The sequence below is a fragment of the Anopheles stephensi genome, chromosome 3, assembly GCF_013141755.1.
Source record: "Anopheles stephensi strain Indian chromosome 3, UCI_ANSTEP_V1.0, whole genome shotgun sequence".
Taxonomy (NCBI): domain Eukaryota; kingdom Metazoa; phylum Arthropoda; class Insecta; order Diptera; family Culicidae; genus Anopheles; species Anopheles stephensi.
In genome coordinates, this window is record NC_050203.1 from 57,240,257 (window position 1) to 57,263,976 (window position 23,720).

Genomic DNA, 23,720 nt, shown 5'->3' on the forward strand with positions numbered 1-23,720 from the left:
TCTAAAACGAAACAGTACCCAAATAATTCGAGTACAAATGCTAATTAAAACATTTTGCATCCATATACGTGGACTCATTCTAGCATTTACGCAGTTCTACCGTTTACTCAAACAAGACTGTGTTTGGGACTGTCATGGGAAGAGCGGACAGAAATCTTTCAGCTTGATCTTACAGAGAGCAACAGTTGCACAATCGTTTTGGCTACCACAGATTATGATGAAAAACGAAACATACATTACGGTACAATTTAATTGTGCGGGCAAAGTGTACTTTTGGCTTCATAATTTTGAAACATTTCGTGCCTTTTTGGTGAATTGTTTAGTTACCAACGGATGTGCGCCCAGAGCACACTACATGGACCTAATTATGCCGGATCGAATTATTAGAACAGAAATAGCGATACAAGCTCTGGATGCTAACAACATAGTGGACGGGACGGACACGCAGCTAACTTACGGAGTAGCAGCCCTGCATGATTGCATTTCGTAGACCGATTAGTTATCTCACACACAACCGTAGTAATGCATTCGATTTATTACGCAGAAACGGATATCCGGTAGAAACAAAACAAAAAAATCAACGGAAAAGAGAAAAGAGAAGTACATACATTCAATAAGAACTCATCGAAACAAATACCATTTAACAGTGCAGTTGGAACGAAAATGTTTAAGTTAATCTAACGGAAGAGGGTTAAGATTAATAATAAAAGGTTTGGCTAACTTAAACGATACAACACCTTACTGTTGTTACCTCACTACCATTTGTCTTGAACAAAACAAAACAACAAAAAAAGGTTCAATCAAACATTCCCGGAAGCAATTGCAGAAACATGGAGAAAATCGCATTCGGTTCGGTTTGCTCCACGTTTCCTCAACATACGCTGACTGCAGTAATAATAGTACTTTGCTTTACAGTTTTGGAAGCAGTACAGATGAACAACTTAAAAAAACGGGATACTGTCATGCATGGAACGCGCGTGAAGGTGTTTAAGACGAACGAATCGCAAGCATTCCATAAATTGGCAACCAAAAATTGGGTTCGATTTCGATTGAAAAATACACAAAATTCATAAATAACCAAAACATGGTAATAAGGCCGTATGTTCTTGAACATATCCGAAAACAATAAAACACAGTTTTAAGGTTGCAAGTGCTACAAAACAAAAAGAAACCTAAAGTCAGGGTGATAGTGTCGTCTATGTTGTTGATTGTTGATAGGTGTGTGCAAAGTTCGTTCGAACTCGAATGAGCGAAAGATAAATAAAACCGCGAGGTAAAAACTTCACACATCCTGAATGGGGTGTGCGTACCTAAATTAGTTACTAGTCTGACCACAACTAAAAGCGCAAAAACAAAACAACAAACAAGTGTGGAGGAAAAATCCAATTTACTCATACAAAAAACTGAGACTGAGTAGATCGTTTTCGAAAAAATGGGCAAACACGAAAAGTTTGGCGAATGATCAAAAATATGCTCTGGTAAAAAGGTTCCTGAGCTCTTTGCGGTTTGCCGATAGAGTTTATCGACCTTTTTTTCTTTTTCGCTCGCTCGCTCGCTTCCCATTTCAGCACGTTGTGAAAATGTCACTTACAATCGTCTTTTCCTCTGTACGGGTAGTTAATTGCTTGTTTTATAAAATTTTCGTCTAGCAAAGTTGAGAAATAAAATCAAAATTTCAAAAACGTATTCCACAATACTGCTAGTAGTGTTGTAAAAGCCCTCCTCCTAAACGAACGAACCGCCACTGCCGATGAAGATCCCCTCACACACATCGAGCCTTTGAATCGGGTGAGATGGAAGTTATGCTGGAAGAAGCATCCTTTGAGTGATGCTCAGTCTACGATGATGTCGTTGCTAAAATTGTCCTCAAAAAAAAACTCCGCGCGTTTTTATCCGTAGATCAAACGACGAAAACTGCACCAAAACATCAAAAACGATTTTATTTTGGATAATCGTCTGAGTGAAAACGGGGAGCAAAAATGTTGCTCCACAACGAGGAATTATAAAAGAGGTTTGCAAATAAGCAGGTAAATATGTCCAGCTCTATACCGGTCCCTATTTAAAATTCCTCGTTAGCGGAGCAGTTACACTAAACGTACGCGTTTTTATAAACCAGTTGTAAAACGTAAATCAAGATGGACTGTGATTACAGAACGGAAAGTGCTGCAGAATACGGTGCCGTAGAGGTTTATCATCACCACCGTCATCATCCATCGCAAAGTGCTTCCAAGACACACACACACACACACACTAAAGGGTGCAAATATAATGTTACAGAGATATGGTATGTTCATTTGGTTTGGTGCATTTAAGAGAAAGTAAAATAACTAGGGCAAATAGTTTGGCACACCAACAGAAAAGCTAAACAAGTGTTACTTCGGTGCAGTGGAAACCATACATATACTGGTGCAGAACGAGATGTACTTCTTCGCGCTACGGATTCAGTACGCGGTGCAGTTGACTGAAAGAACAGAATATGATACATTTGCTGTGCGAAACAATTGCTAAAGAAACTATAAAATCAATATGTGCTGCGCGCAGGGAGATCGAGCCATCTTCATCCACTAGTGCGTAACTGTGTCCCGCCGATGGGCGCTAGCTGGCGATTAGCTGAACAGCAAACACACACACAGGGTGCAGAACGGCCGGGTTAACAAGAAGATGTCTTAATCTCGTACAACTGGCAACTGAAAATGTAACTGGTGCTGTTAGGTAGTAGAACAAGCTTCTATCGGCATGGTGAAGCTTTCGGGTGCCGATGGATCACAAACCACAATCATAGAAATGCAGGGTAAGCGAATGGTAAAATCGAACCGAGGATTAATTTGTTGTCAATTTTAAATCTCTTTTTCAATTAAGACACGTTTGGTTGGTTATTGAAGTTATTGAAGCCGTTGAAAATTAAATCCTTCATCGAATTTACCATTCCTTTATCCATGCGGGTTTTTCAATCAGTGTAATATATTCACAGTATTACAATCACTCGTTATCCGGAACGAATAACCAACATAAAAAATAATAAAATAACATCACGTAATAATACGGTGCAGTTTTATGATAACCAAATCACTCAAACTAAATTCATACCAAAAACGTAAATGTAAATCGAAAACAATAGATCATTAACATTGCACAAATCCGAGAGAAACCATAACGACTTTTTCATAACGGCAGAATCTAATTATTTTCTCTCTTTCTCTCTCTCACACACTAACTATACTTCATGACCCATTCAATTCAGGTACAATCGTGGTCGTATATCCTTTTACGCCTATCGTATATCCTATTTTCGTGCTATATCTGCGGCAGCCATGTTTAGGAGAAGAAAAAACTCAAGTGAAGAAACCACGCGCATGACCTTCAACTCATCCGCAAATGGATAGTGTCTTGCAAACGTAAATAGCAGCTCAGACTGTCGCTACTGCTCGATGCAATCTCTTTCCGGAACACAAATGCACTGAGTAGTCATAGTAGTAGTATTGCAAACAATTTTCCAAACAAGTGTTTCGATATGTTCAAGACTTCATCAGAGAGGACAGTGGTCAGGAGACAGGGGATATTGTTGGTGGTAATCGAATCGATTGAGGTAAGCGGGCTAATCGAATCAAAGAATACTTACGTCTAGCGGCTTCTTCAGCACTATCCAGCCGGATTCCGGCTGAATTTCAAAATACTCTAGATCGTTGGGGCTGTGTGGAGCGCTCAGCGTGTACACGATGGCACCATTATTATCTGCATCTTCGTCGGAAGCGGACACGCGTAGAATGTTCGTTCCGATGCTTGCATCTTGTTTCACATTTTCGACATATTTCTAAAAAAAACATACAAGAAAACGGTACGTTAGTAGATGGAACAAGCTGACTTGTTTATTATGAATGCTTCGTTACCTGTCGATCAAACAGCGGTGGGTTGTCGTTCACGTCCGTAATTTCCACCGTAAATGAACAAACACCTTCTAGACTGGGTTCACCCTGATCGGTTGCTTTCACCGTGACAGACACAAACTTGCCATCGTCACCTTCACGATCAAACACTTTATTTGTGGACACTTCACCCGTTTCCTCGTCCACGGTGAATTTGGTACCTTTCTGATTTGGCTGCTGTACAATCGAGTATTTCACCTGCAAAATGTAACCACCACCACGGACGATTAGATTTCCGTTCCGAGCTGGAGAAACAAAAGCCTTCCTCCATGCTTACCTGTCCATTGACACCCTTATCCTCGTCGGTAGCCTGCACCTTAATGACGGGGCTTCCGTTCGGTGCGCCTTCCTCCACCTTCGGATAGTAGGTGCCACAATCCTTAAACACCGGCTTGTTGTCGTTCACATCGGTGATGAACACAACGACAACAGCTGTAGATGTATGAATCGTTGCGTCGCCATTGACGCAGCACGACCCATCATCCATAGCTGTTACATTCAATTCATACTTGTCCCGATCGAGCGAAATCGCCTTGCTGTGCAGCCGGATGACACCAGTGATTTCTTCGATCACAAACTGTCCACTGCTCGTACCGCCGCCCACGAACCCGAACCGCACATTATCGCCATCCTTGTCCGAGGCGACAACCGTCGTCACGAGCGTGTTCGGACCGGCGTTTTCATCCACGTTCGGTGTGTACACCTGCTGGCTGAATTTGGGCTCCTCGTCGTTCTTGTTTTTCGTGTACACGCGCACCGTAGCGGTGCCCGTCTTGGCCGGTTCTCCCTTGTCCTTGGCGGTTACGACAAATTCGTAGTACGCATTGTTATTATCCGCATCCAACTGCTTGTTGTTCACGATAATCCCATTCGAATCCACGGCAAAGTGGTCGTCTGACACAAGATATTCGATCTCAGCGTTTGCACCCGAATCAGCATCCATTGCTTTCACTTTCAGGATGCTCGTCCCGAGCGGAATGTCTTCATCGACGTTATGTGCTTGATAATCAGGCAATTCAAACTTCGGTGCGTTATCGTTTACGTCCGTTACTCGGATGGTAAGCTGTGGAGAGAGAGAGAAAAAAACAAAAACACCATTAGAAATGGCGCAATTTGCACACTCACCGTGAGCATTAACATACCTCTACAGAGGTGGAGAAACCGCCAGAGTCTTCCGTGGCTGTAACGACCAACGAGTAAACGTGTGGCTGTCGTAAATCCTCGAAATCCAGCTCCTTCGCCAACTTCACGATACCCGAGGTAGGCCCAATATTGAACGTTCCCGCACCCTGGCCCTGAGCTTTGAGCGTGTAACGAATCTCCCGATCGGCAAACGACTTAGCCTTCACGGAAATGATGCTGCAAAAGATGGGGTCAAAATGGGCGTTAAGAATGTGCGAATTTCCATGAACATTCCAAGGTTCTCTCCCCTCTCCACTTACTCGGAGTCCTTTTTCTGGTTTTCTGGAATTTCCGCTTCATAGCTTGGCATGTAGAATTGAGGCGCACGTTTGCCACCAACAATCGATAACCGTTCCTCCGGGGTGCTCTGGAACCGCCGGTCGTCCACCTTTCCGTTCTGGTCCTCCGCCTTTACGTACAGCACGTACTCCATGTCCAGCTGGAACAGGTCCGTACCGCGCGTCCGGACCACACCCGATCGTTCGTCCACCTCGAACCGACCGCCCGTACGGTCACGCACGATGAAGTAATGTATGTTATGATCGGTGTCCGGATCGCGTGCCTGCAGCGTGAACACGGGAGTGTTTGGCGGAGCATTCAGCTGCACTACCGCCTGCATTGGCAGTGGACGATTGATAAAGTATGGCGGTTCATCGTTCACGTCCTTCACGTGGATTATAACACGCTGATTGTCGGTATCTAGCGGGGCGGAGAGCAGAAAGGAAAAGTAATTAGTTTGGTTTCCTGTACAACGTTCCTTTCGTCGTGCTTGTACTTACATTTTAGGCCAGCTGCCAACGGAAAAGGTTAGAGAGATGATCCGTCAAATGCAATCGATGGAAGGACATGAAAAAGAAAGATGGAAATCCGCAAATTAATACGGACGGAAATTGGATGTTGGTCAAAAGCAAACATTTTCCCTTATCAAATGCTTCTCAAGGTTGATTTTCTGGTGCTTGCGATTTTGTTGGATATTAAAGACAATTTCAGGATTCAGTATTTAGCTAGGCGAGTTCAGGATTTTGATGTAAAAGTTGTGCGCCGTAGCTTTAATATCAATTTAAGCATCTGCCCATTTTTCCATTCACCGCATGTTTTATTGATATCACATCATTCAGAGAAACTTAAATCAAATGAAATTCCTTCCATTAGTTTTCCTATCCTCACTTCAGGCGTAAGATTTTCGCAATACCAATGCCGCCCCTTCATCAACTTGTGTCAAGTGGCTCTGATAGCAATCACCGGTAAGCCGGCTTATGCAAGAGCACTCTATCCACAGCTCTCGGTGATGCACCAAAGAATTGCATTAGATATGCAGAGAAAATCTATCGCCCAAGATACGAAACACCTGCAGATGAAGCTCTCCTTCCTGCTCCGGAATTTATATCCACTTCGAGAGACATCTCCCATCGTCGACGAGCCGACTGGAGAGCACTCGAGAATGACAGTCAAAGTTGGCACAAAGTATGCTCAAGAGATGAGATTTACTTTCTGATAATTATCATCTAAATTGGGAAAAGGTAGCGAAGACGTTGATGATAGTCACATCGGCACGGTCATTCCCACAGGAAACACACGCTGCCCGCCCCACCGGTTCAACGAAAATTCGGGCAGAGAAAGTGAAGATTATCCGGAAATTGGTCCACCAAAAGCTACTCCGAACTAACCTCTACACAAAAGGTGCCAAAGCGTGGGTTAAATAAATTTCCTCACAATGTGCGCAGTGCCGCGAACGCACGCCCGAAGAGCTAACATTGTAAATTAATTCAATCAAGTCGCTCTTGTGTTTTGTTTTACACCTGACCGATCACGACGGCCCAGTGGACCAAACTACTATCGTCATTGTTGTTTATGTTGCCCTGTACTGCTTACTGGCCGGCGCGAAGCGAAGGGATTACTCTTTTTTGGCATGTTTTTCCCGTTCTCATTCACCGCTGCTTCCTAGAAAACGCTCATTTTCCCAAACCTAGTTATTTTCAACCCGCCCGGAACGCGCCCCGGTACGCGGTGAAGCGAACTGCTCAACTGGGACACGATCATTTCACGGATAAGTGCCGTCCAGAGCCATCTAATGTGCGGCTATCTTCGGTGATAGATCTAATTTTGACCCAATGTTACCGCCTCTTTTTACCACCTGCCTTGAGGAGAGTCCGGCCGGCCAACTATTACTACTTGACCATTGACTTTTTCACGGCAATTTCCCACCATCACTCTACACTCGTCGACACATTTACACGATGGACACACGGTGTCCATCCGAACGTCACACGCCCTTTTTTTTCGCAGTCCACCTCTGCTCGTAACTGGCGACGGAGGCGACAACGTGCTTCTAGTAGCTTTATTTTTATCGTGTATTGTAGCGATAATTTTATTTCCACTGATAAAATCTAATACCTTTCCCACGGTAACTGCCGGCGGTATCAAGTGCTCCCCGGTACTGAGTGTTTTTGCTTCATAAAATACCTTTCAAACATCTCGCACCTGTCTGCCGTCCTCATGAAACACGGACAACAACGAATGGAGCGTACTCTGTTTTTGGACATTGGCAATTTCGCGAAAAAAAAGAGCACAGGTGCCGGGTGACGAAGATGAAGCGCAGTGCTCAAAATGCCGAATGTCTATGTCTTCCGGTCTTTGACATCAATGTTTATGGGCCGTATTAAATTATTGAGCCAGCCAATGACACATTAACGAGATGGAAAGGTATTCAGCGCACAGTTATTTACACAGATAATTTTCGTTACGTTCAATCAATACTCTACTTTGCAGGATAGAATCATGTTGGAACATAGTTAAGAACTGTTGTCCGGGAAATCAAATTAAATAGAACAACATTTACCCTACATAAGCAAATAACACCTTCCAACACCAAAAAGCAATCCTTTTGCCATCTCGAACTATTTGTGCTTATCGATCTTATCCGGCAAATGAACATCAGTTTGGAGAACGGACGATTTGTCCCTTGCCGGACTCTACCTTTGCCAGCATCAGTAGTTCAGAACACAAAACTCAATGCACATCCAATCTATTATTTATGCTAAGCAAACTAACCTCCCACATAGCAGCACAGTAAGCGTAACGGGAAGTCCTTCCCTAGCTTATGTATCCTGATAACAACATCAATATCATCACGTTATAAATTCATGAACTGGATGAGACTTCATTTTAGATTACTGCGTATCGCTTCAACCCTACCATGCATAAAACCGAACACATCGGGTAGCAGTAGCAGCAGCAGCAGCAGCATCCCCTGCTGACCGACCAACAACAAAGCTGTCGATAGTTGAGCTGTGAAGAATTTTCCCAGTGTTCAGCTGGACGAGCGTAGGAAGTAAAGCATCGTGCCAAGAACAGGAAAGCTCTCTTTACTTCGAACTCCCAGCGGAATTTTCCACAACGAAAGGTGGAAGCTGAAGATGGAAGTAAAAGGTAAACGTCGGCTCAATTTGAAGCGTTCGACGAACATTCTTGCCCGGAATGCAAAAAGAAGTTAACTTAACTCCGACACTCAATCTTACACTCTCTAAAAAGTTTAAAAACTGCACTACAGATGTAAAGCAATTTAAATGGCAACAAACAACCAAAATGAAACAACAAAATCAGTTTATCTTTTAAGTGAACTCAAGGCTTAATGTAATTTATTGTACCATTTTTGTATAATCTGTGTTCTGAGTTTTCCACGTTCCACTTGATTTTGCAGACATATTTCCATGCAGTAAAGACATTTTCCAAGCAACATGGCCAAGCCGTTCCTAGCAAACAAAAAATATAAATCCCAATATGCAGGAACTCTTCTTAAAACGCTTTAAAAGCTATAGGTTTAGTTTCTTAAACCAATATTTTATAACCCTGTAACACAACGCGCTTACTGATACTGAAAATCACTGCTTGAGCAAGTCAGAAACAGCATCCCTAGTACCTTGAGGCTCGTCTTTTAAATAGGTACACCCACAATCTGCTGCAAGCGTTACCTCCTTCAGAAAGCAAATACCATGAAAGCAAATGAGCAAAAAAAGAAGGAAAATATGTCCCGCCTTCAAACTTCCCAGCTTGCCTATCATCAACATGGCACGGAAGATGTAGGTATGATCAGAGCATCAGCCAGCTTAACAGATAGCTCCCTCGCTGTAGGTGGTCTTTGGTTGGATTGAATGAAGTAAAGCAAAAAAAAAAGAAATGCTACTTCCGACAGCCAGAAACTGACATAAGTGGGTTAGAATTCAGTTAAAATTGATTGGATCCGTTCCAGCGCACCAGTAGTGGCAAGGCATTAACGTGAAAAAGCGCACAAAATGAAATTTCGTCCCCCAATGGAATTATTTTCCACTTCCAAGAAGCACGATTAATGTTGGCACGGTGGGTGAACAAACACTGCACTCGCTGGTTCATTATACTTTTGTGATGGATTCGGCGAATAAAATACATAAATAAGGAACCGAAACATACTCTTATTAAGTGCCTGAAACTGTCCGAAATACTATAGTCAAAAATATTGCTGCACCAAAGTGGAAACAAAAAAACCCAGCCAGCTCACAGAATAACATGTTTACGAGCCAGTGGTCGCTGTGGATTTCACACTGTCAGCCGATGCATCGAAACGAAGGGATGTGTGACAGTGGCGGATACATAACCCTAACAACCACACAAAATAGTTCGCTTAATTAAATATTAGTCCTTTTCGCTGATGGTTTTACCGTTTGCTAAGCGGGCCTATGCGGGTGGTTTTCGGGTCACCACAAAATCAACTCATCAAACACCCAGCAGCAAAAGGGTCGAGCGTGGACGCTCCCACACAGGACAGCGGACTGCAATTTCTGATCGTTCGCCAAAAATAAGCTTGAGTACTTATTAAACACAGCACACGATGAGAGCCGTGCGCGTTAATGAAGCCCACCGTTTAATGCTGCTTCGAGCGTTATGGCTCTAGCTGGTAAATCGAAGCACTGAATATCATTCTCCGATGGTGTGCAAGCGCTTTAAGAATGTCCATAAATTTTTCCACCCCAGAAAAACGCACCGTTTGATACTTAATGAAATTGCAATTCTACCCTTGTGCACGGAAGATATATTGCCACTCCCGCCGGATGATATTAATTTCATTTACTTCTTTCACACATGCGTGCACACCGGGTAAGATCTCTCGCCGGCTTGTCTCGAAGGAATAAGGCACAAGATTTCTGGGGCTGATTTAGTACGGAACTCATCCTGCGTCGTTCGCCGCTTCGAATCGAATATATTTCTTCATTTGTGTTGCATCGCACTACTCCTACAAGTACAATCGTGCTCGCAAACGTACGTATCAATATGTACAACAGAGGATCGAAACGTTCAAAACAATTGCACATAAAAAGGGATTAAAACCCTTCTCGGTGAGGGCGCATGGTGCGATGGCAGGTGACAGCAAATTCAATTCTCTCGACAAGCCATACATAGATTCTTCTTGCACGTTCCTCCAATTCAACATCGCAAAACGACAATGATTCTTATATAGTGCATTCATCCATCCAATCGAACACGGTATACGAGACGAGAAAACAATCGACCAAGATAAGCCATCAACACGGGAAAAAGGGGGTGAAAAAGCGGTTCGTCATCTAGGAACTCACTAGCAAAAAAAAAGAAAAAAACCCCGACAAAAGGCTGCTTCCGGCAACAAACTACAACCAAACCGTCTGTGAATGCCAAGAAATAAAGGAAAAACTTTCTTCCAATAATACACATTTTCATTCTCTTTTCATTCCTTTTTTTCACATCTCGCTCTCTCTCTCTCTCTGTCGATTGTCCGTACGTCTAATCGGAAGTTGGGTACGTTGGCGTCCGGAGAATGGGCAATGCTTGTCTTTATCACGAAGCCCATCGTGCAAAAAATATGATTCACCCCGAAAGGGACTTTTGAAACATAGCCGATCCGAAGGGATTATTTGTAGGAATCGAAAACGGCAACGCGCCGCATGTACAGAATTGTCTGGAATCGATTTTTCCACAACCTCCAGTCCACGTCCACGTCCCGGGGTAGAAGACTTCTGACTCGACAGTCCCTCGCCCACGCCCAGAACATACATTCTCCACCCCGCTTCAGAACGTTTTAGGTAAGTGCAAATATATCTCGACCCGTCGATGCCTTCTGTTGAGCATTTTTCAGTCTCGGTGGAGTAAGTTTTTCCTATCCCCGGAAAGTCTCCGCTCGGTCCTGACCAACAGCATGGCGCGCGATTTGACAGACACCATTTCCCGGAGGATTATTCCCATTCCTGTCCCGTCGGGGCAGCGTGTCTACGGTTCCCCAGCAAAAGTCGTCTGCCAGACATTATCGTCCAATAGGAAAATAATTAATTTTTACCCTTGGTTGAAATTTTCCTGGAACATGCCGCACCGAACGTGCAAAAGCAATACTTAATCCTACCGCTGCAACTGACTTTAAGTCGATTGATGGGCGGTATACGAATGGAATTACTAATTGAAAAATGAGTTCCGAAATCGGGCCCGGAGAGCAAAAGGGACACTTGTTTTCTTACATATTATAGGCTTTACTTTGTTAAATAAAATATATTGTACGCCAAGAAAGCTTTTGTTAATGATTTTCTACTGATGAAACTATTGCGACTAAAACCAAAATTGGAACATCGCCAACACTAAACACCATCATTAAGTTCACTGCAAAGTTTCTGCACACTAAAACAAAGATCGTGACCGTACTTAGGAGGGACCCACCCGGAGTCCGTGTGTGTGTTCGTTTATTTGCAACTCTCGCAATTTGTGCTCTGCCAAACATCAGCAAAGCAAACTGAAACATGTCTGGTATTATTTCATGTGTCATTCTATCTCGAATACACACACACACACAAACCCAATCGGAATGCAAGACGCACTCACCGCTGCAGCATGTTCGTGCGACTGCAAAGTTGGGCCCGATAAGTGAAACCGGAAACCGCCCCAAGGAATGAGCTGATGACAACAAAGCGGTTCGTTTAGTAGCCGCCCGGGCCCACGGTGGGTACACACATCGGCAACGGTTCGTCTTCAACCCATAGCAAGTAGTCGGTGGCGCTGGATCTGGATATTCTTGCAAGTGAAAGACACCAAGGAACTGAGGCACAGGATTTTATTTCAACAAACGCATTCCTACGGCACTTCGCTTCCTATCTCAGCCGCTTTTCTTCGAGCGAAACTTTTCGCCCCCCAATTGCATTTGCTTAGTACGGCGGCACACATTTTGCAACGATTGTTGTGCTGCGAAGTGAATCTAATACCCTATTGTTTAAATGTTAGCACCCGTTAGCACCGTGCCAAGGCTGGGGAAAGATGATACATCAATGTCTTGGCAGCAGCAGCAGCAGCAGCAGAAGCAGGACGCGCTGCTGATCTACTAACGCTCTTCAGCGTGTGTTGCAAACGATATCGAGTTTACCCTCGCATGAAATGGGAAACTCCTTTTCCCGGGGAACATTTCGCTATCAGCCACACCCTGAAATGTCTTAACGTTTTTTTTTTGTTTTTCTATTTAATTACTTAATTTATTTTAACAAAAAAAATCAATATCAAAGTATCCTTTTTGCGAACCAAAAATGCTGCCATATTCGTCGTTCTCCTTTAGAATCCACAAATAATTGCGAGAAACAAGTGCACCGGCGCTCACTGCTCAGTGAGACATCTATTATTCAAACTCTGGCAATACCTTATTTTTATTAGATTTTATGATTTATTTCCGGAACGTGAGGTCGATGATTTAGGTGAGCGTGCGCCCGATTGCATTGCTATCTGAAGCGAACACACGGCGTCGGAAGCAAACCTTAATGGCCGCTGGACTTCACACACACAAACCCTCGGGCTTCCTTTCTCGCATGAGCTTCAAACATCCCGTTTCCCAACCCCTCGGACAGTCCGATCTAAGCGCAGCTAGAGTATGCGGATAAGTATGCAAATTGGATCTAATTTCATTTCGGTGCGCTCAATTTTTCTACCCCAGTGAACGGAGGCGCCCGGTCCTCAACGGACTGGGATGGGACAAAAATGGGGGACCTGTTTTGTGGTGGCCAGAAGTTGACGATAAAATCGTTTGCGGTTGGCTGTTTTAATTTTTGCAAGCTAACTTCACCTAACTGAGTTAAGAGCAAATAAATGTGGTTCAAGTGTGTACCGCACCACTGCCAATCTACAGACAACTCCTGGTGATGCTGGTGTTTTCTTGGGGCAGGCGAAACCTGTTAATAAAACATTATTAAACTTTGAAAATACGTTCACAATATGGCCCGAGCTTAGTGTGCTTGCTTTGCAGCGTTTTAAGCATTTATAACAGAAGAACCACACACCGAAGCAAAAAAAAACTCCCTCACAAACAGCTAACTTCAAATAAAGAAAACAAAAATCACCACCAACAGTAGGCACTCTTCGGTGTAGGGAAAAATGAGAGAGAAAAAACCGGGCGTAAAGTTTATACTGTTTCCAGGTTTTGCTATTCTCAAATCAAACAAAACATTTAGCTTTTAGCATTCTAGCCCATCGTTCAGGGCACTGATTTTCCTTCTCCGAACCAATAACGAACAAAGCCCCGAGTCTCACTTTAACAAGTTCCAATTCAATCCCGAGATGATTTCTAGCAAACGGGAAATGGAATATACGTTCGAAAACTTTCTATACTACCACAAACCACTGTTTTCTCCTGTTTTTTTTGTCCACTGTTTATTTCCGCTTTTCTCATTCCCATCCTGCCAGCAGTACACAGTGCCAACAGTAAGTGCCCAATGGTATGGGAGCAAAACAAAAATGTCATTCCTTAAAAGTTTTCCTTCGCCCGAACTGTAAAGCACTTTTTGCCTGATAAGCTCTGGTAAACAACCACACAGATTGTTCTGTGACTTTTGCACCATTGACCATGCCTACTCGTACTCTGCCGCGTACGTGATGTTTGATGTTGGCGCTGGTAGGGGTTTTATTTGGTCACCAAAAAATATTTTCCAAAATATTTCGACGAAAAACTTCACATCGTTGTGCAGCAACCGCGATAGTGGTGGAATATAGGCATGTCTCCTTTAAGTTTGCGTAACGCTTTACCTGATACTTGCGAGTTCATATGTATCGATCGCCATTAATCAAGTTTTGGAAAAGGATCCGAAGTGCAGCAGAGTATTGAGGAAGTGGTCTGCGATTGAAACATTCCCTGCCCACTGTCACTGCATACAGAGTATCAAATTCATCCATACATCGGGACGTTCATCCAACGTTCCAAGAATAGTTCCGATGATTCGAGCACATAAACACCGGGCAAGCGTTTTCTCGGTGTACATCACACACACTAACCCCCGGCACGTCTCTAGCTGGGGAAAAGTAAATTTTGCATGAAATAGCATGTAAATTTGCAACATAAACAAAGCCGTACACCGAAGTTCACTACCATCTTCAAACGAAGCATCGATACATAGTGTACGTCTCTTGTCTCGAGCAGGGCACTATTGGCTCCAAACTCCAATAAGCTAATGGAACCACAATGTTGGCTTCTCTTTCTATCTTCCACCAACCATACACGTATGGTGTATGCTTAATGCAGTACAGGTTGTAAACTTAAAACCGCCAAACGGATGCTTTCCCCTGGCGTTTGCCAAGGGAAGGAAGAAGCAGTGCCAAGTCGGTGTGAGTCTGACTGCTTAGCTCGGCAGGGAAGATGGTATTCTGAGAATTCCGTTCAAAACGATCATGGGAAGTTTTTCGCCTTACAACAGCTTAAGACTTGAACATCTTGGCTGTATAACTTTCTCTTCAAATGTTTTAAAATTTGTAAAATATTTTTATAAAAAACCAAGACTACTTACAAAAACCACGAAATTATTGTGAAAAAGGATGAAACACTAATTATAAAAACAAGAATGATTACCATAATCACAAAAGTAAACAACACAGCGAAACAAGGAAGCCGGGAAAACTCAAAGCTACAATAGACCCTTTTTTTTCATTCCCATTTTCCAGTACGGCGTATCTTTGGGCACGCTTCGCAGGGAAGCGAAACGAACCCGATTACGTCACACATCTGCAATGCGCAATAATATAACAGGAATCGACAGGAGAGCAATCAAACAATACGCGTTTGTTTACTTGCGTCCCGGTATTTCTTCGGTTTGTTTATTTATTTTGCCTTCGCCTGCTCTACGCTGGCCACGATTCGAGACCATGTGCTCGAACCGTAGCCTACGTAGTGCCACGGACCGGGAATGACAACAAAAAACCCAACAATTTTCAGATAGAACACACTAGAGCTGCTCCTCCGTCAAGGATTCTTGGGCGAGATCATGGCCAACGATAGGCACTTGAAGTGCATTCCGTTTCCTTCGCCTGGTGGAGCGATTGTAGAAGAACAGCTTTCCAAGATGATCGAGAATAAAAAGAGATGAAGAAGCGTAAGGCAACAAATTCCGCTAGTTGTTGGTAGTGACTGGGAACAATTGTTTGGTAAGCGAAAGATTAAGATAAATGCCCCGAAAAAAAATCGTCCACCAAGAGGTTCATTTCCGCAAAGAGCAACGACCAATACACCCGAGAGCCAAACAATCCTGCTGCAGAGCGAGGGTTCACCATGCCCGGCTTCTGTGCGACGCATTCTTCATCGCTTGATCGCGAGCACTGTGAAAGGCTCAACTCCCGAGAGTAAATTATTAAAAGGCACAAGACCTAAGGATATTGCCGCCATGTGTGTGGAAACCGAGCGCGTGAAAAGCATTCTCAGAGACAAAACCCCCGAAAGCAGCCGCACACAAAAACACGGCGACGACGCCACAGCAAACACAAACGAAGGGCCGCCGGCTGGGATAGCACATTGGAAGAAAAAAAATGAAAAAAGCTACCATCAAAAAAGAAACCGCCGACAGCGAAGGCTCGGTCAACTCTTTCATTTCGCTTATCGCGCATACCCATTCATCGGATCTGAAGAAGCGGGTACCGTGAAATGTGCAGCACCGCGCAGCTTCGTACTCCCGATGACACAAAAGGACCTGCAGGCCCTTCCAGCAAGCTTGGCGCGGAGAGAAATGCCGGAAATGTTTTCTTGGATATAAATTGAATCCTTGCGGTTCGCTGCTGATGATGATGCTTCTTCCGGCCAGCCGGCGGAACAGTTGCTGCTCGAGAGAGAGTGTGTGTCCCCAGGCGAACTATACACGGGCCAATAGACGAAAGAATGAACTGTTGAGTAGTAGTAAGGTATCTCCCATTCGAGCCGTTGTTTGACTTTCGGTGAGCCACCAAAGAGGATTTGCTTGCCTCCGGCCGAAAAACTACCGAGACGAATCTCAGGAACGTGAAGCTTCGGGCATCACTAAAGCGGCGCTGGTTTGACTATGAAAAAAGGTAAAACATATTTTCCCAGTTTTTCAACGCGACCACCAGTGTAGGAAACCGTCGCCATATCGCACTATAAATTCTAAGCACATTTTCTAAAGGCATGTTAAAAGCATTATTGCTATAATACATTCTTATCACGGTGGAGAGCATGCAAGTTAAAATGTGGTTCCTTCGGAGAATAGTTTTATCGAGCACTAAAAGCTTTTCCATGTCATACGATGTGCAGTATCTTGTTGGCATTTTATAATATAGGATTATTTTTCTTTTAAAATTGAAAAATAAACTTCAATAAAATTCAAAACATGGAATGAGTGTTCAAGTAACGTACTCTACATTTTCCTTCCCGAGTACACACAACAAAGATAATTGTCAAATTGTTTCCAGTTGTATCCCTCATTTAACCAAACCGCAACGCACTCTCTCTACCGGCGTTGGCCGCTGCGTCAATATCAATTAGCTGCCACTGCAAGCCACTGCACAGGCAAACCGGCAATAAAGCAATCGAATTTGAATGAGCAGCTAAAAGCACACATGCTAAAACTACAGCCCGCGTTCAGCATGATCGAACGTTCTCTGCCAGTTGCCCCCATCAGACCTTAAAGGGCTTAACAAAGTACGGAGCACTAGGGGTATATGGAGTGGAGATCCCACGAAACCCCGTCCCTTAACCACAACACCACACACACGCGCGCATACGCGCTCAGCTGCAGGAAAGGCTTTCCGGTTCAGCATAGGGCGTACACAACGCGGCTTCCGCTACCCAAGCGTCACTGGGTTAGTCGGTTTCGATTTTCTGCAACGTTGCGATGACGACATCCACTTCGCTGTGATGCCCACAACTACCACGCCGGTGAGAACCGCAAGCATCAAGAGGAAAGGAAACGATCTGTCAATCCGTCTCGCTATCTTCGTGCTTCACTTTCAATGATCGTCGTTCCGTGCCGATACGCAGCTACGCAGCTGGTGAGGCGTGGTGCTGACAACATTGTGAAGGCAACTCGAACGCTGTGGAAGGTGTCTTGATTCTAGAAATATCGTGTAGAACCCATTCATTAATCTACAGAAATGTTGCTTCTCACACTGTTATGGAGAAACGTAGCGACTCATTGCCAGATCATCGAGGGATTTGGTTTTACTTCCGAAGAAACTGTTCTACCCAACGGAAATGCTTACAAGAGTAATTTTAAACCATTTCAGCAAACCTCCCAGAACGCACGCGTCCGAAACTTAAGGTCCAAACTGACCGAGTTCACCGCAACAGAGCTCATTTTGCAACGGAACTAAAAATAAACCCACGATTAATCATGTTACCCTCCCGCCTTTTCCAAATTCAACAAACGCACCAGAGCCAACCGACCCCTAATGCATTTTTGTTTACTCTGTGCACGAGTGCGACTGTTCTGGGGACTGTTTCAAAGCTGATATACATCAAATTTTATCCAGAGACAAATGGCGAAGAATTAGCTCCGCAGCACAGCTTGTCGTTGGGACGGGATTTTATTTGCTTTAATTTCTCCCAAACCCACTAATAATCAAAACTGGTGCGTTCGGGAGATTATAAACAAACAATAAAAATTGCAGCAGGAAGACTACCAGTGCTCAAGGGTCGAGGAAAGCACACCACCACCTCAACGACAAACGAGCGACACATTGTTTGATTTTTCACGACTCATAATTTCTTCCCCCCGGCCGGCAATGGTGCGATGAACTGTATCGACATGAAGCCCAAATGCAAACAAACGAAGCAACGTTACAAACAGTGGAGAGGGTGAGAGATGCCAGCACATCTGCAGTCAACCTTGACCATGGCAAGAAGCATTCAACGGCGGATGAATGTGCGCGCGCTGGTAGAATCCTCGCTTGCATTTGCCGGCGTCGACCGATCGATTGATTGGACGTTTTCCTTTCAATAGCTTTATGCGATCGTTTTCCGCTCGTTGCGCTTCTTCATTCGTTTCGCATATTCACGTGAGCGATCAGCAGAAGATGTGGTCCCTCAATTATTTATTTTGTTAATAGTTTCCTGTTACCAGTGCAGAAGGAAGCTTGCGAGCACCAAACGATCGTGGGGTCGCTTTGGTGAGGATCGTTTTGCTGTACAAATACAATCGGACGGAAACAATCGCCAGGAGGAAATAAACATTAGACCCAAACCGATATATTTTACATCAGCAATGTAAGAAAATGGAAAGAACAAACGTTGCACCCTCTAAACAATCGAAAAAAAAGGTCGCCGAAAGCAAGCATCAAGCATTCGTGAGTTTTAGCCCCTGTTTCGGCTACAAAGGAACTTTTACGTTTGATCGTAAATTTAAATCATCGTTTATCGAACGACAAGCAACTTTGATTGTGTTCCAAAGGAGCAACGAGCATTTGTAGCTATGTGCTGCTAAGCGTAAACAACATCGAAAAGCTGATTCGCGATCTTTGATGTGCATGCCAAATTCCGTTTTGCTCAACTCTTGTGCTCAAGCCCTCCAGGAAAACTCAAAACAGGAAATCACAGCTTAACAAAAGCGTACACAAAAACACACGACGACGCCATCATCAATTGAGTTATCGCATGGAAGACCCGCACTACACCCAAAAGGGCTGAACGAGCCAATTTTTGAAATTATAAATTAAACCTACGTCGAACTCAATCAAGAAACCACGCAATCGTGCCTCGGGGCAGCCACGCCAAAAAGGCCCAACCGTCCCAAAACCATTCCTATGACGCGGGCAAAAAAGGATAAAAATATACATCAACACAAAAATAGAAGCATAAACGATTCTTTGAACAATCGCATAAGGGAGGTGTAGAACATGGCGCAAAATCATAACAATGCTACTTCCTTTGAAACCAAGCGCACGGGTAACGGTGGTAGGCTTCCCGAAAAAGGACTCCCATTTTCTTTTCATTTTTTTTTTGTTGGTCTGTGGCAGCTTGGCTGTGCGGAAAAAGCCGACGGGAAGGAATAAACGCATCAAATCTCAAGCACACCACGAATACAAAAACAAGGAAAAGCCGTCGTTTCCCTCCGACGATGCCAGCCAGCCACCGACCGGAAAAGGCGGCCGATACATAATGCCGCGAGAGATTCCCTCTATGAAGGAGCTGGCGCATACGAAATGCTTTGTTTCACACGCGTGCTGCCCTGTTCCGTGGAGGGTAGCGGTTAATGGCGGTGTGGTGTCGTTGCCGTACCTTTTCCGTCAATTTGTTCAACATGCAGAAGGCACAATTGAGGCGTGAGCAGCTTGCTGTGGCCCTGCATCTCGGCTCAAGCCTAGACACCAGCCGACCTCCGCTTATTCCTTTTTGCGAGTGCGTTTTTCCGCTTTTTTTTTGCTCCGCTCAGGTTAGGAACACCTTATTCATGAAAAGTGGTATATCCTGTAGTTGGGTTTATGCGAGAAAAAAAACGCTCAGAGAAACAAAAAAGCGGATCGTGAATCCTCCACACATACCACCGTTACGGCGTAAGCGTGCGCAGTTACAACATCAGGGGCAATTGGTAGACTCCTTCGACACCGGAGAAACACCCGGGGAAGCAGGGCAGCGTTCTATGGTTGAGCGTTCTCACTTCTTCACGAAAGCCATGTGGCTACCGGAGTAGCCTGCGGAGAAGCCATTATGCTACGTGTTTTGCTTGCCAGGCTTGCCACACCGCTCGCAGAAGAACCGCACAAGCGTATCGCAAAACTTTCGCAAGAAGGTGATCCAAGGCGGGAGAGAGCTACCTCATCAGCCCATGACGACGACGATGCCGACGACGGAAACCTACATCGTCCTTCTGCCGTATGATGCGCGCTGGGCATGTGCGCGATGTCAAAAATGATTGGATGGATCACAACCAACGGAAGGGGCGGCACACAGAGCACACCATGACAGGACACGAGACTTCAGCAGGAGGATTCGAAAAAAACAAAACAACAACAAAAAACGGGATCTCGCACATTCATCCCCTTGTGGTGGAGCGAGAGATGCTTCCGCAAAGTTGGCTCCGTGGGGAAGATTCCGAAATGAAAACAACCCGATTAAGATGCCTGTTCCTCGTTTGACTCAACGGCAGTTGTTGTTGTTCCTACACTACTACATCATTACGGCACAGGAACGGGAATCGTCTCCGGGATGAGTTCTAATGCTAGTCGAAAACTTTGCTTTCAGATGGATGGAGACTGCTCTACTGTCGCAACTGGAGACATTAAAACTTTAGAGCCGATGCAGATACAAACGCCGGTCGGTTTTTTGGCATTACCGTAGAGTCATGATGATGCGCGGTCGGGCACCACACATGTGCATAATGTGCGTTTTCTGCTACCATCGTCACATCGCATGAACATCAAGAAAGAGTTGGATCAAGTTTCCGTCATGAAGCAGAGTATAGGAACGTTACGTATCCCATGTGATGTTGAATTACATTTATCGGTCCAAATTATCAACCTAACTTTTGGTTTTAAAACTTAAGTGAAAAAGATTATGCAATGAAAGACACAACTTAACAGGATGCTTCCAAAATGGACTAGACAATAGACAATTTTGAACGTGCTAATTACTTACGCCTGAAATGAAGTGTTCCAGACAACAACAAAAAACCTCAATACAGCTCACACACTTCTCACGTGTTGTTAATATGTTGTAAGATTCTATTTTGAATCAAAAAGAAAATAAAGTAAACATCCCACAACTTCAGTAAGTGCGCATAGAAGCGTAAAAGCAAAGTCGATAAGATATGGAGCACACATCTTCCAAAGTTTTAATCGCTAGTAAACAATTTAACGACCCACAAACCAACGCCTTACACAAAATCGTACCTTTGAGAGCATCTATTAAATTGAAGAGCTCAATCTCAAACTCATAAATCCGTATCGCCACCGCACGAGCCCTCCGGCCGACCCAACCCAACCGCTTGGGTGTTGCGTTCGGTCGGGTACTTATTTTGCGACAGTTTCGAGTGTCCGCTTCAAATGTCACATTCAAAAAGGAATCACAACAACACTCATCGTTGACGAAACAACAAACCACCTAATGTACCACACCCGTTTTTCGCTCTACGAGCCACACGCAACACAGCCGCTGCGTTGGAACGAACCGGCGGTACTTTTACTCCGATGATGTCCACAACCAGAAACAGCACCGTTTCCTCAGCATAAAATTGCGTGTAAGAAGAACGCACCGGACAACAGACTATTCGGTAGTTTTGATTTATGTTTTTAACCTTTACCTTTGGAGCGTTACCTCACTGGTAAGCGTGGCCTTTTAACAGCCTTTAATGTCCATACCCATATCTCCAACACCAACCAACTACCACACCGACAGTAGAAAAATCTAAAAATGTTACACTTTTCTCTGCTCGCTGTCCGCACGCACCATCGGAATGCACGATACCTTGTCAGCGAAGCAATTAAAGGATTATTGGTGGTGGGGAATAATAATCCACACCGAAAGTTGTTGAAACGAGACTCGAGACTCGCGGGCGCTCTGCGGGGACTGACGGGGTGCTCGGCATTGTGATGCTTTGGTTTATGCTTTATGTTTATTTTATGTGCACAACCGGACACACCTCCTGTGGGAAGGGCACACCAGAAAGAGCGCGAGTGGAAATAAACTGCGCTATCTCAAACGCGTTTGCCGCCGCGTACGGGGGGTTCCACTTTACAAACAATTAATTTAATCAACACAATCGACCCATTCCGATGCATTGCGTCGATTTCGAGTCCTCTCCTCTTTACGCTTCGTTTGGCGTGTTGACGTGCCGTTTAAAGCCTGTAAAAGGACTCTATGGAATTTAGCCAAAACAAAACAAAAAAAACCGACAGTTTTGCTTTGCTCATCCATGGGGCAGAATTAACTCCCTTTCAGTGAACTTTGGTAGACTTTTTGTTCCAAGAAAATAATTAAGCTGGTGAGTGACAGATGAGAACATGCAACGGTTAGATAAACCTTTGCAGTGTCAGCAAATTCCAGCAGCATCGAAACATCCACGCTCCAAGTTGGATACATTTTGAAGCTTCATAAATTGCTCGCCCTCGAAACGTAAATGATTTTGCGACCGAATTAACAAAGTCGCATACACACACACACAAACAAGTGCGTGGTTTTATTCGAGGTTTGAACATCAACGAACGGCTAACACACCACATTCGCGTCCGGACACTACGCTACCGTATCATACATTTTTCTTTTGGTTAGTCTCGCTCTCTCTCTCCCTGACGCAATAGCAAATTTCCGGTGCATGAGTAATTAAAACCGACGCACAAATGCGCACCGCACACTAATGGATGAAATATGGATCATCGCTAAATGCATTCTGACACAGAAAAAAAGAAACCCACCAGCCTCATCCCGCATTACTCCTTCGGTCGCAACGTTGGCATGTTGGATGTGGATAAAAACGGCCAGAATCAGCGGACGCGAATAAATGCACATTATTGATGCTACCTTGTGGGGCGGCAGTGTTTTGCATACTCTCGCCGCCACGCTCGATGCTTCGGCCGGTGAAAATCGATTCATAAAACATGATCGCAATCAAACCCGTTGATTCAATTAACGAGCAGGACGTCCGATGTGCATCGTTATCGAGATGCCGATCACGAACGGTGGCCAACGCGAGGATTTGGGATTTGACAGGTAAGAGCTGGGAAAGAGGCTTACCCAATCAAATTTAAATCCGAGAATATTCATCTGTCTATGGGCATGCAGCCGCGCTTGCCCGATGGTACGCACGCAACGTTCCGGCCACAACGGGATGCGTCTGTATGTTTACATCACGGGTTGGGGGCTTTTTGTTTTTATCTTGGTACAGAAAAATAATTCTCACACAAAAAAAGGGCAAGAACGAAACAGGAGGAGTTTTGTTTTTGTTTCACCAAAAAGTAAACAAAAGCGTTTGCGATGACTGCAGCTGGAAGACATCGTCGAATTGATGGATATTTACAATAAGAATTATTTATTGATTTTAGCACCGATCAATATTTTACTGAAATCCTTTTCAAACAACAGTTGTACTTACTGTTTCCTACACAAAAAGAAAACGCTTCTCGTCAGAAAGCCCTTTTTTCAGCCATACGATCTCTCAAGTACCCAAACACAATTGATAGGTACAATGACCAAATCAACCCTAATCGGCTACGCATATTCTGGCGCTAGAGATCTATTCACCACCAACGCACCCATAGCAACCCCACCTTGGGAGATGATCCAGCATCGGCACATCATAGCCTCGGAGAGAGGAAGAGCATGAGTCAGCTAGTCGCCCGCTACAGCTGGTTGCGGCTACCGAAGCGTGGTGTGTGGTTTCGGAA

General features: G+C 44.4%; 1 protein-coding gene across 16 annotated transcripts in view; it reads right to left on the reverse strand.

The window, feature by feature from the left end:
• The window catches only part of LOC118509260 (neural-cadherin), a 234,516-nt gene that overhangs the window by 168,998 nt on the left and 41,798 nt on the right, over positions 1-23,720 (reverse strand). For 8 of the 16 annotated variants that reach the window (XR_004905852.1, XM_036049601.1, XM_036049600.1 and 5 more), the window contains exons 3-9: positions 5,885-5,896; positions 5,366-5,804; positions 5,066-5,282; positions 4,201-4,986; positions 3,888-4,121; positions 3,620-3,811; positions 458-469 (exon numbers count right to left, since the gene is read on the reverse strand). Coding sequence is in view for 15 of the 16 variants with exons in the window: in XM_036049601.1 (XP_035905494.1) it covers positions 458-469; positions 3,620-3,811; positions 3,888-4,121; positions 4,201-4,986; positions 5,066-5,282; positions 5,366-5,804; positions 5,885-5,896 (1,892 nt within the window). In the remaining variant the exon portion in view is untranslated. The remainder of the gene's footprint in view (positions 1-457; positions 470-3,619; positions 3,812-3,887; positions 4,122-4,200; positions 4,987-5,065; positions 5,283-5,365; positions 5,805-5,884; positions 5,897-23,720) is intronic. The other 8 variants (XM_036049609.1, XM_036049607.1, XM_036049605.1 and 5 more) reach the window with 1 other exon arrangement.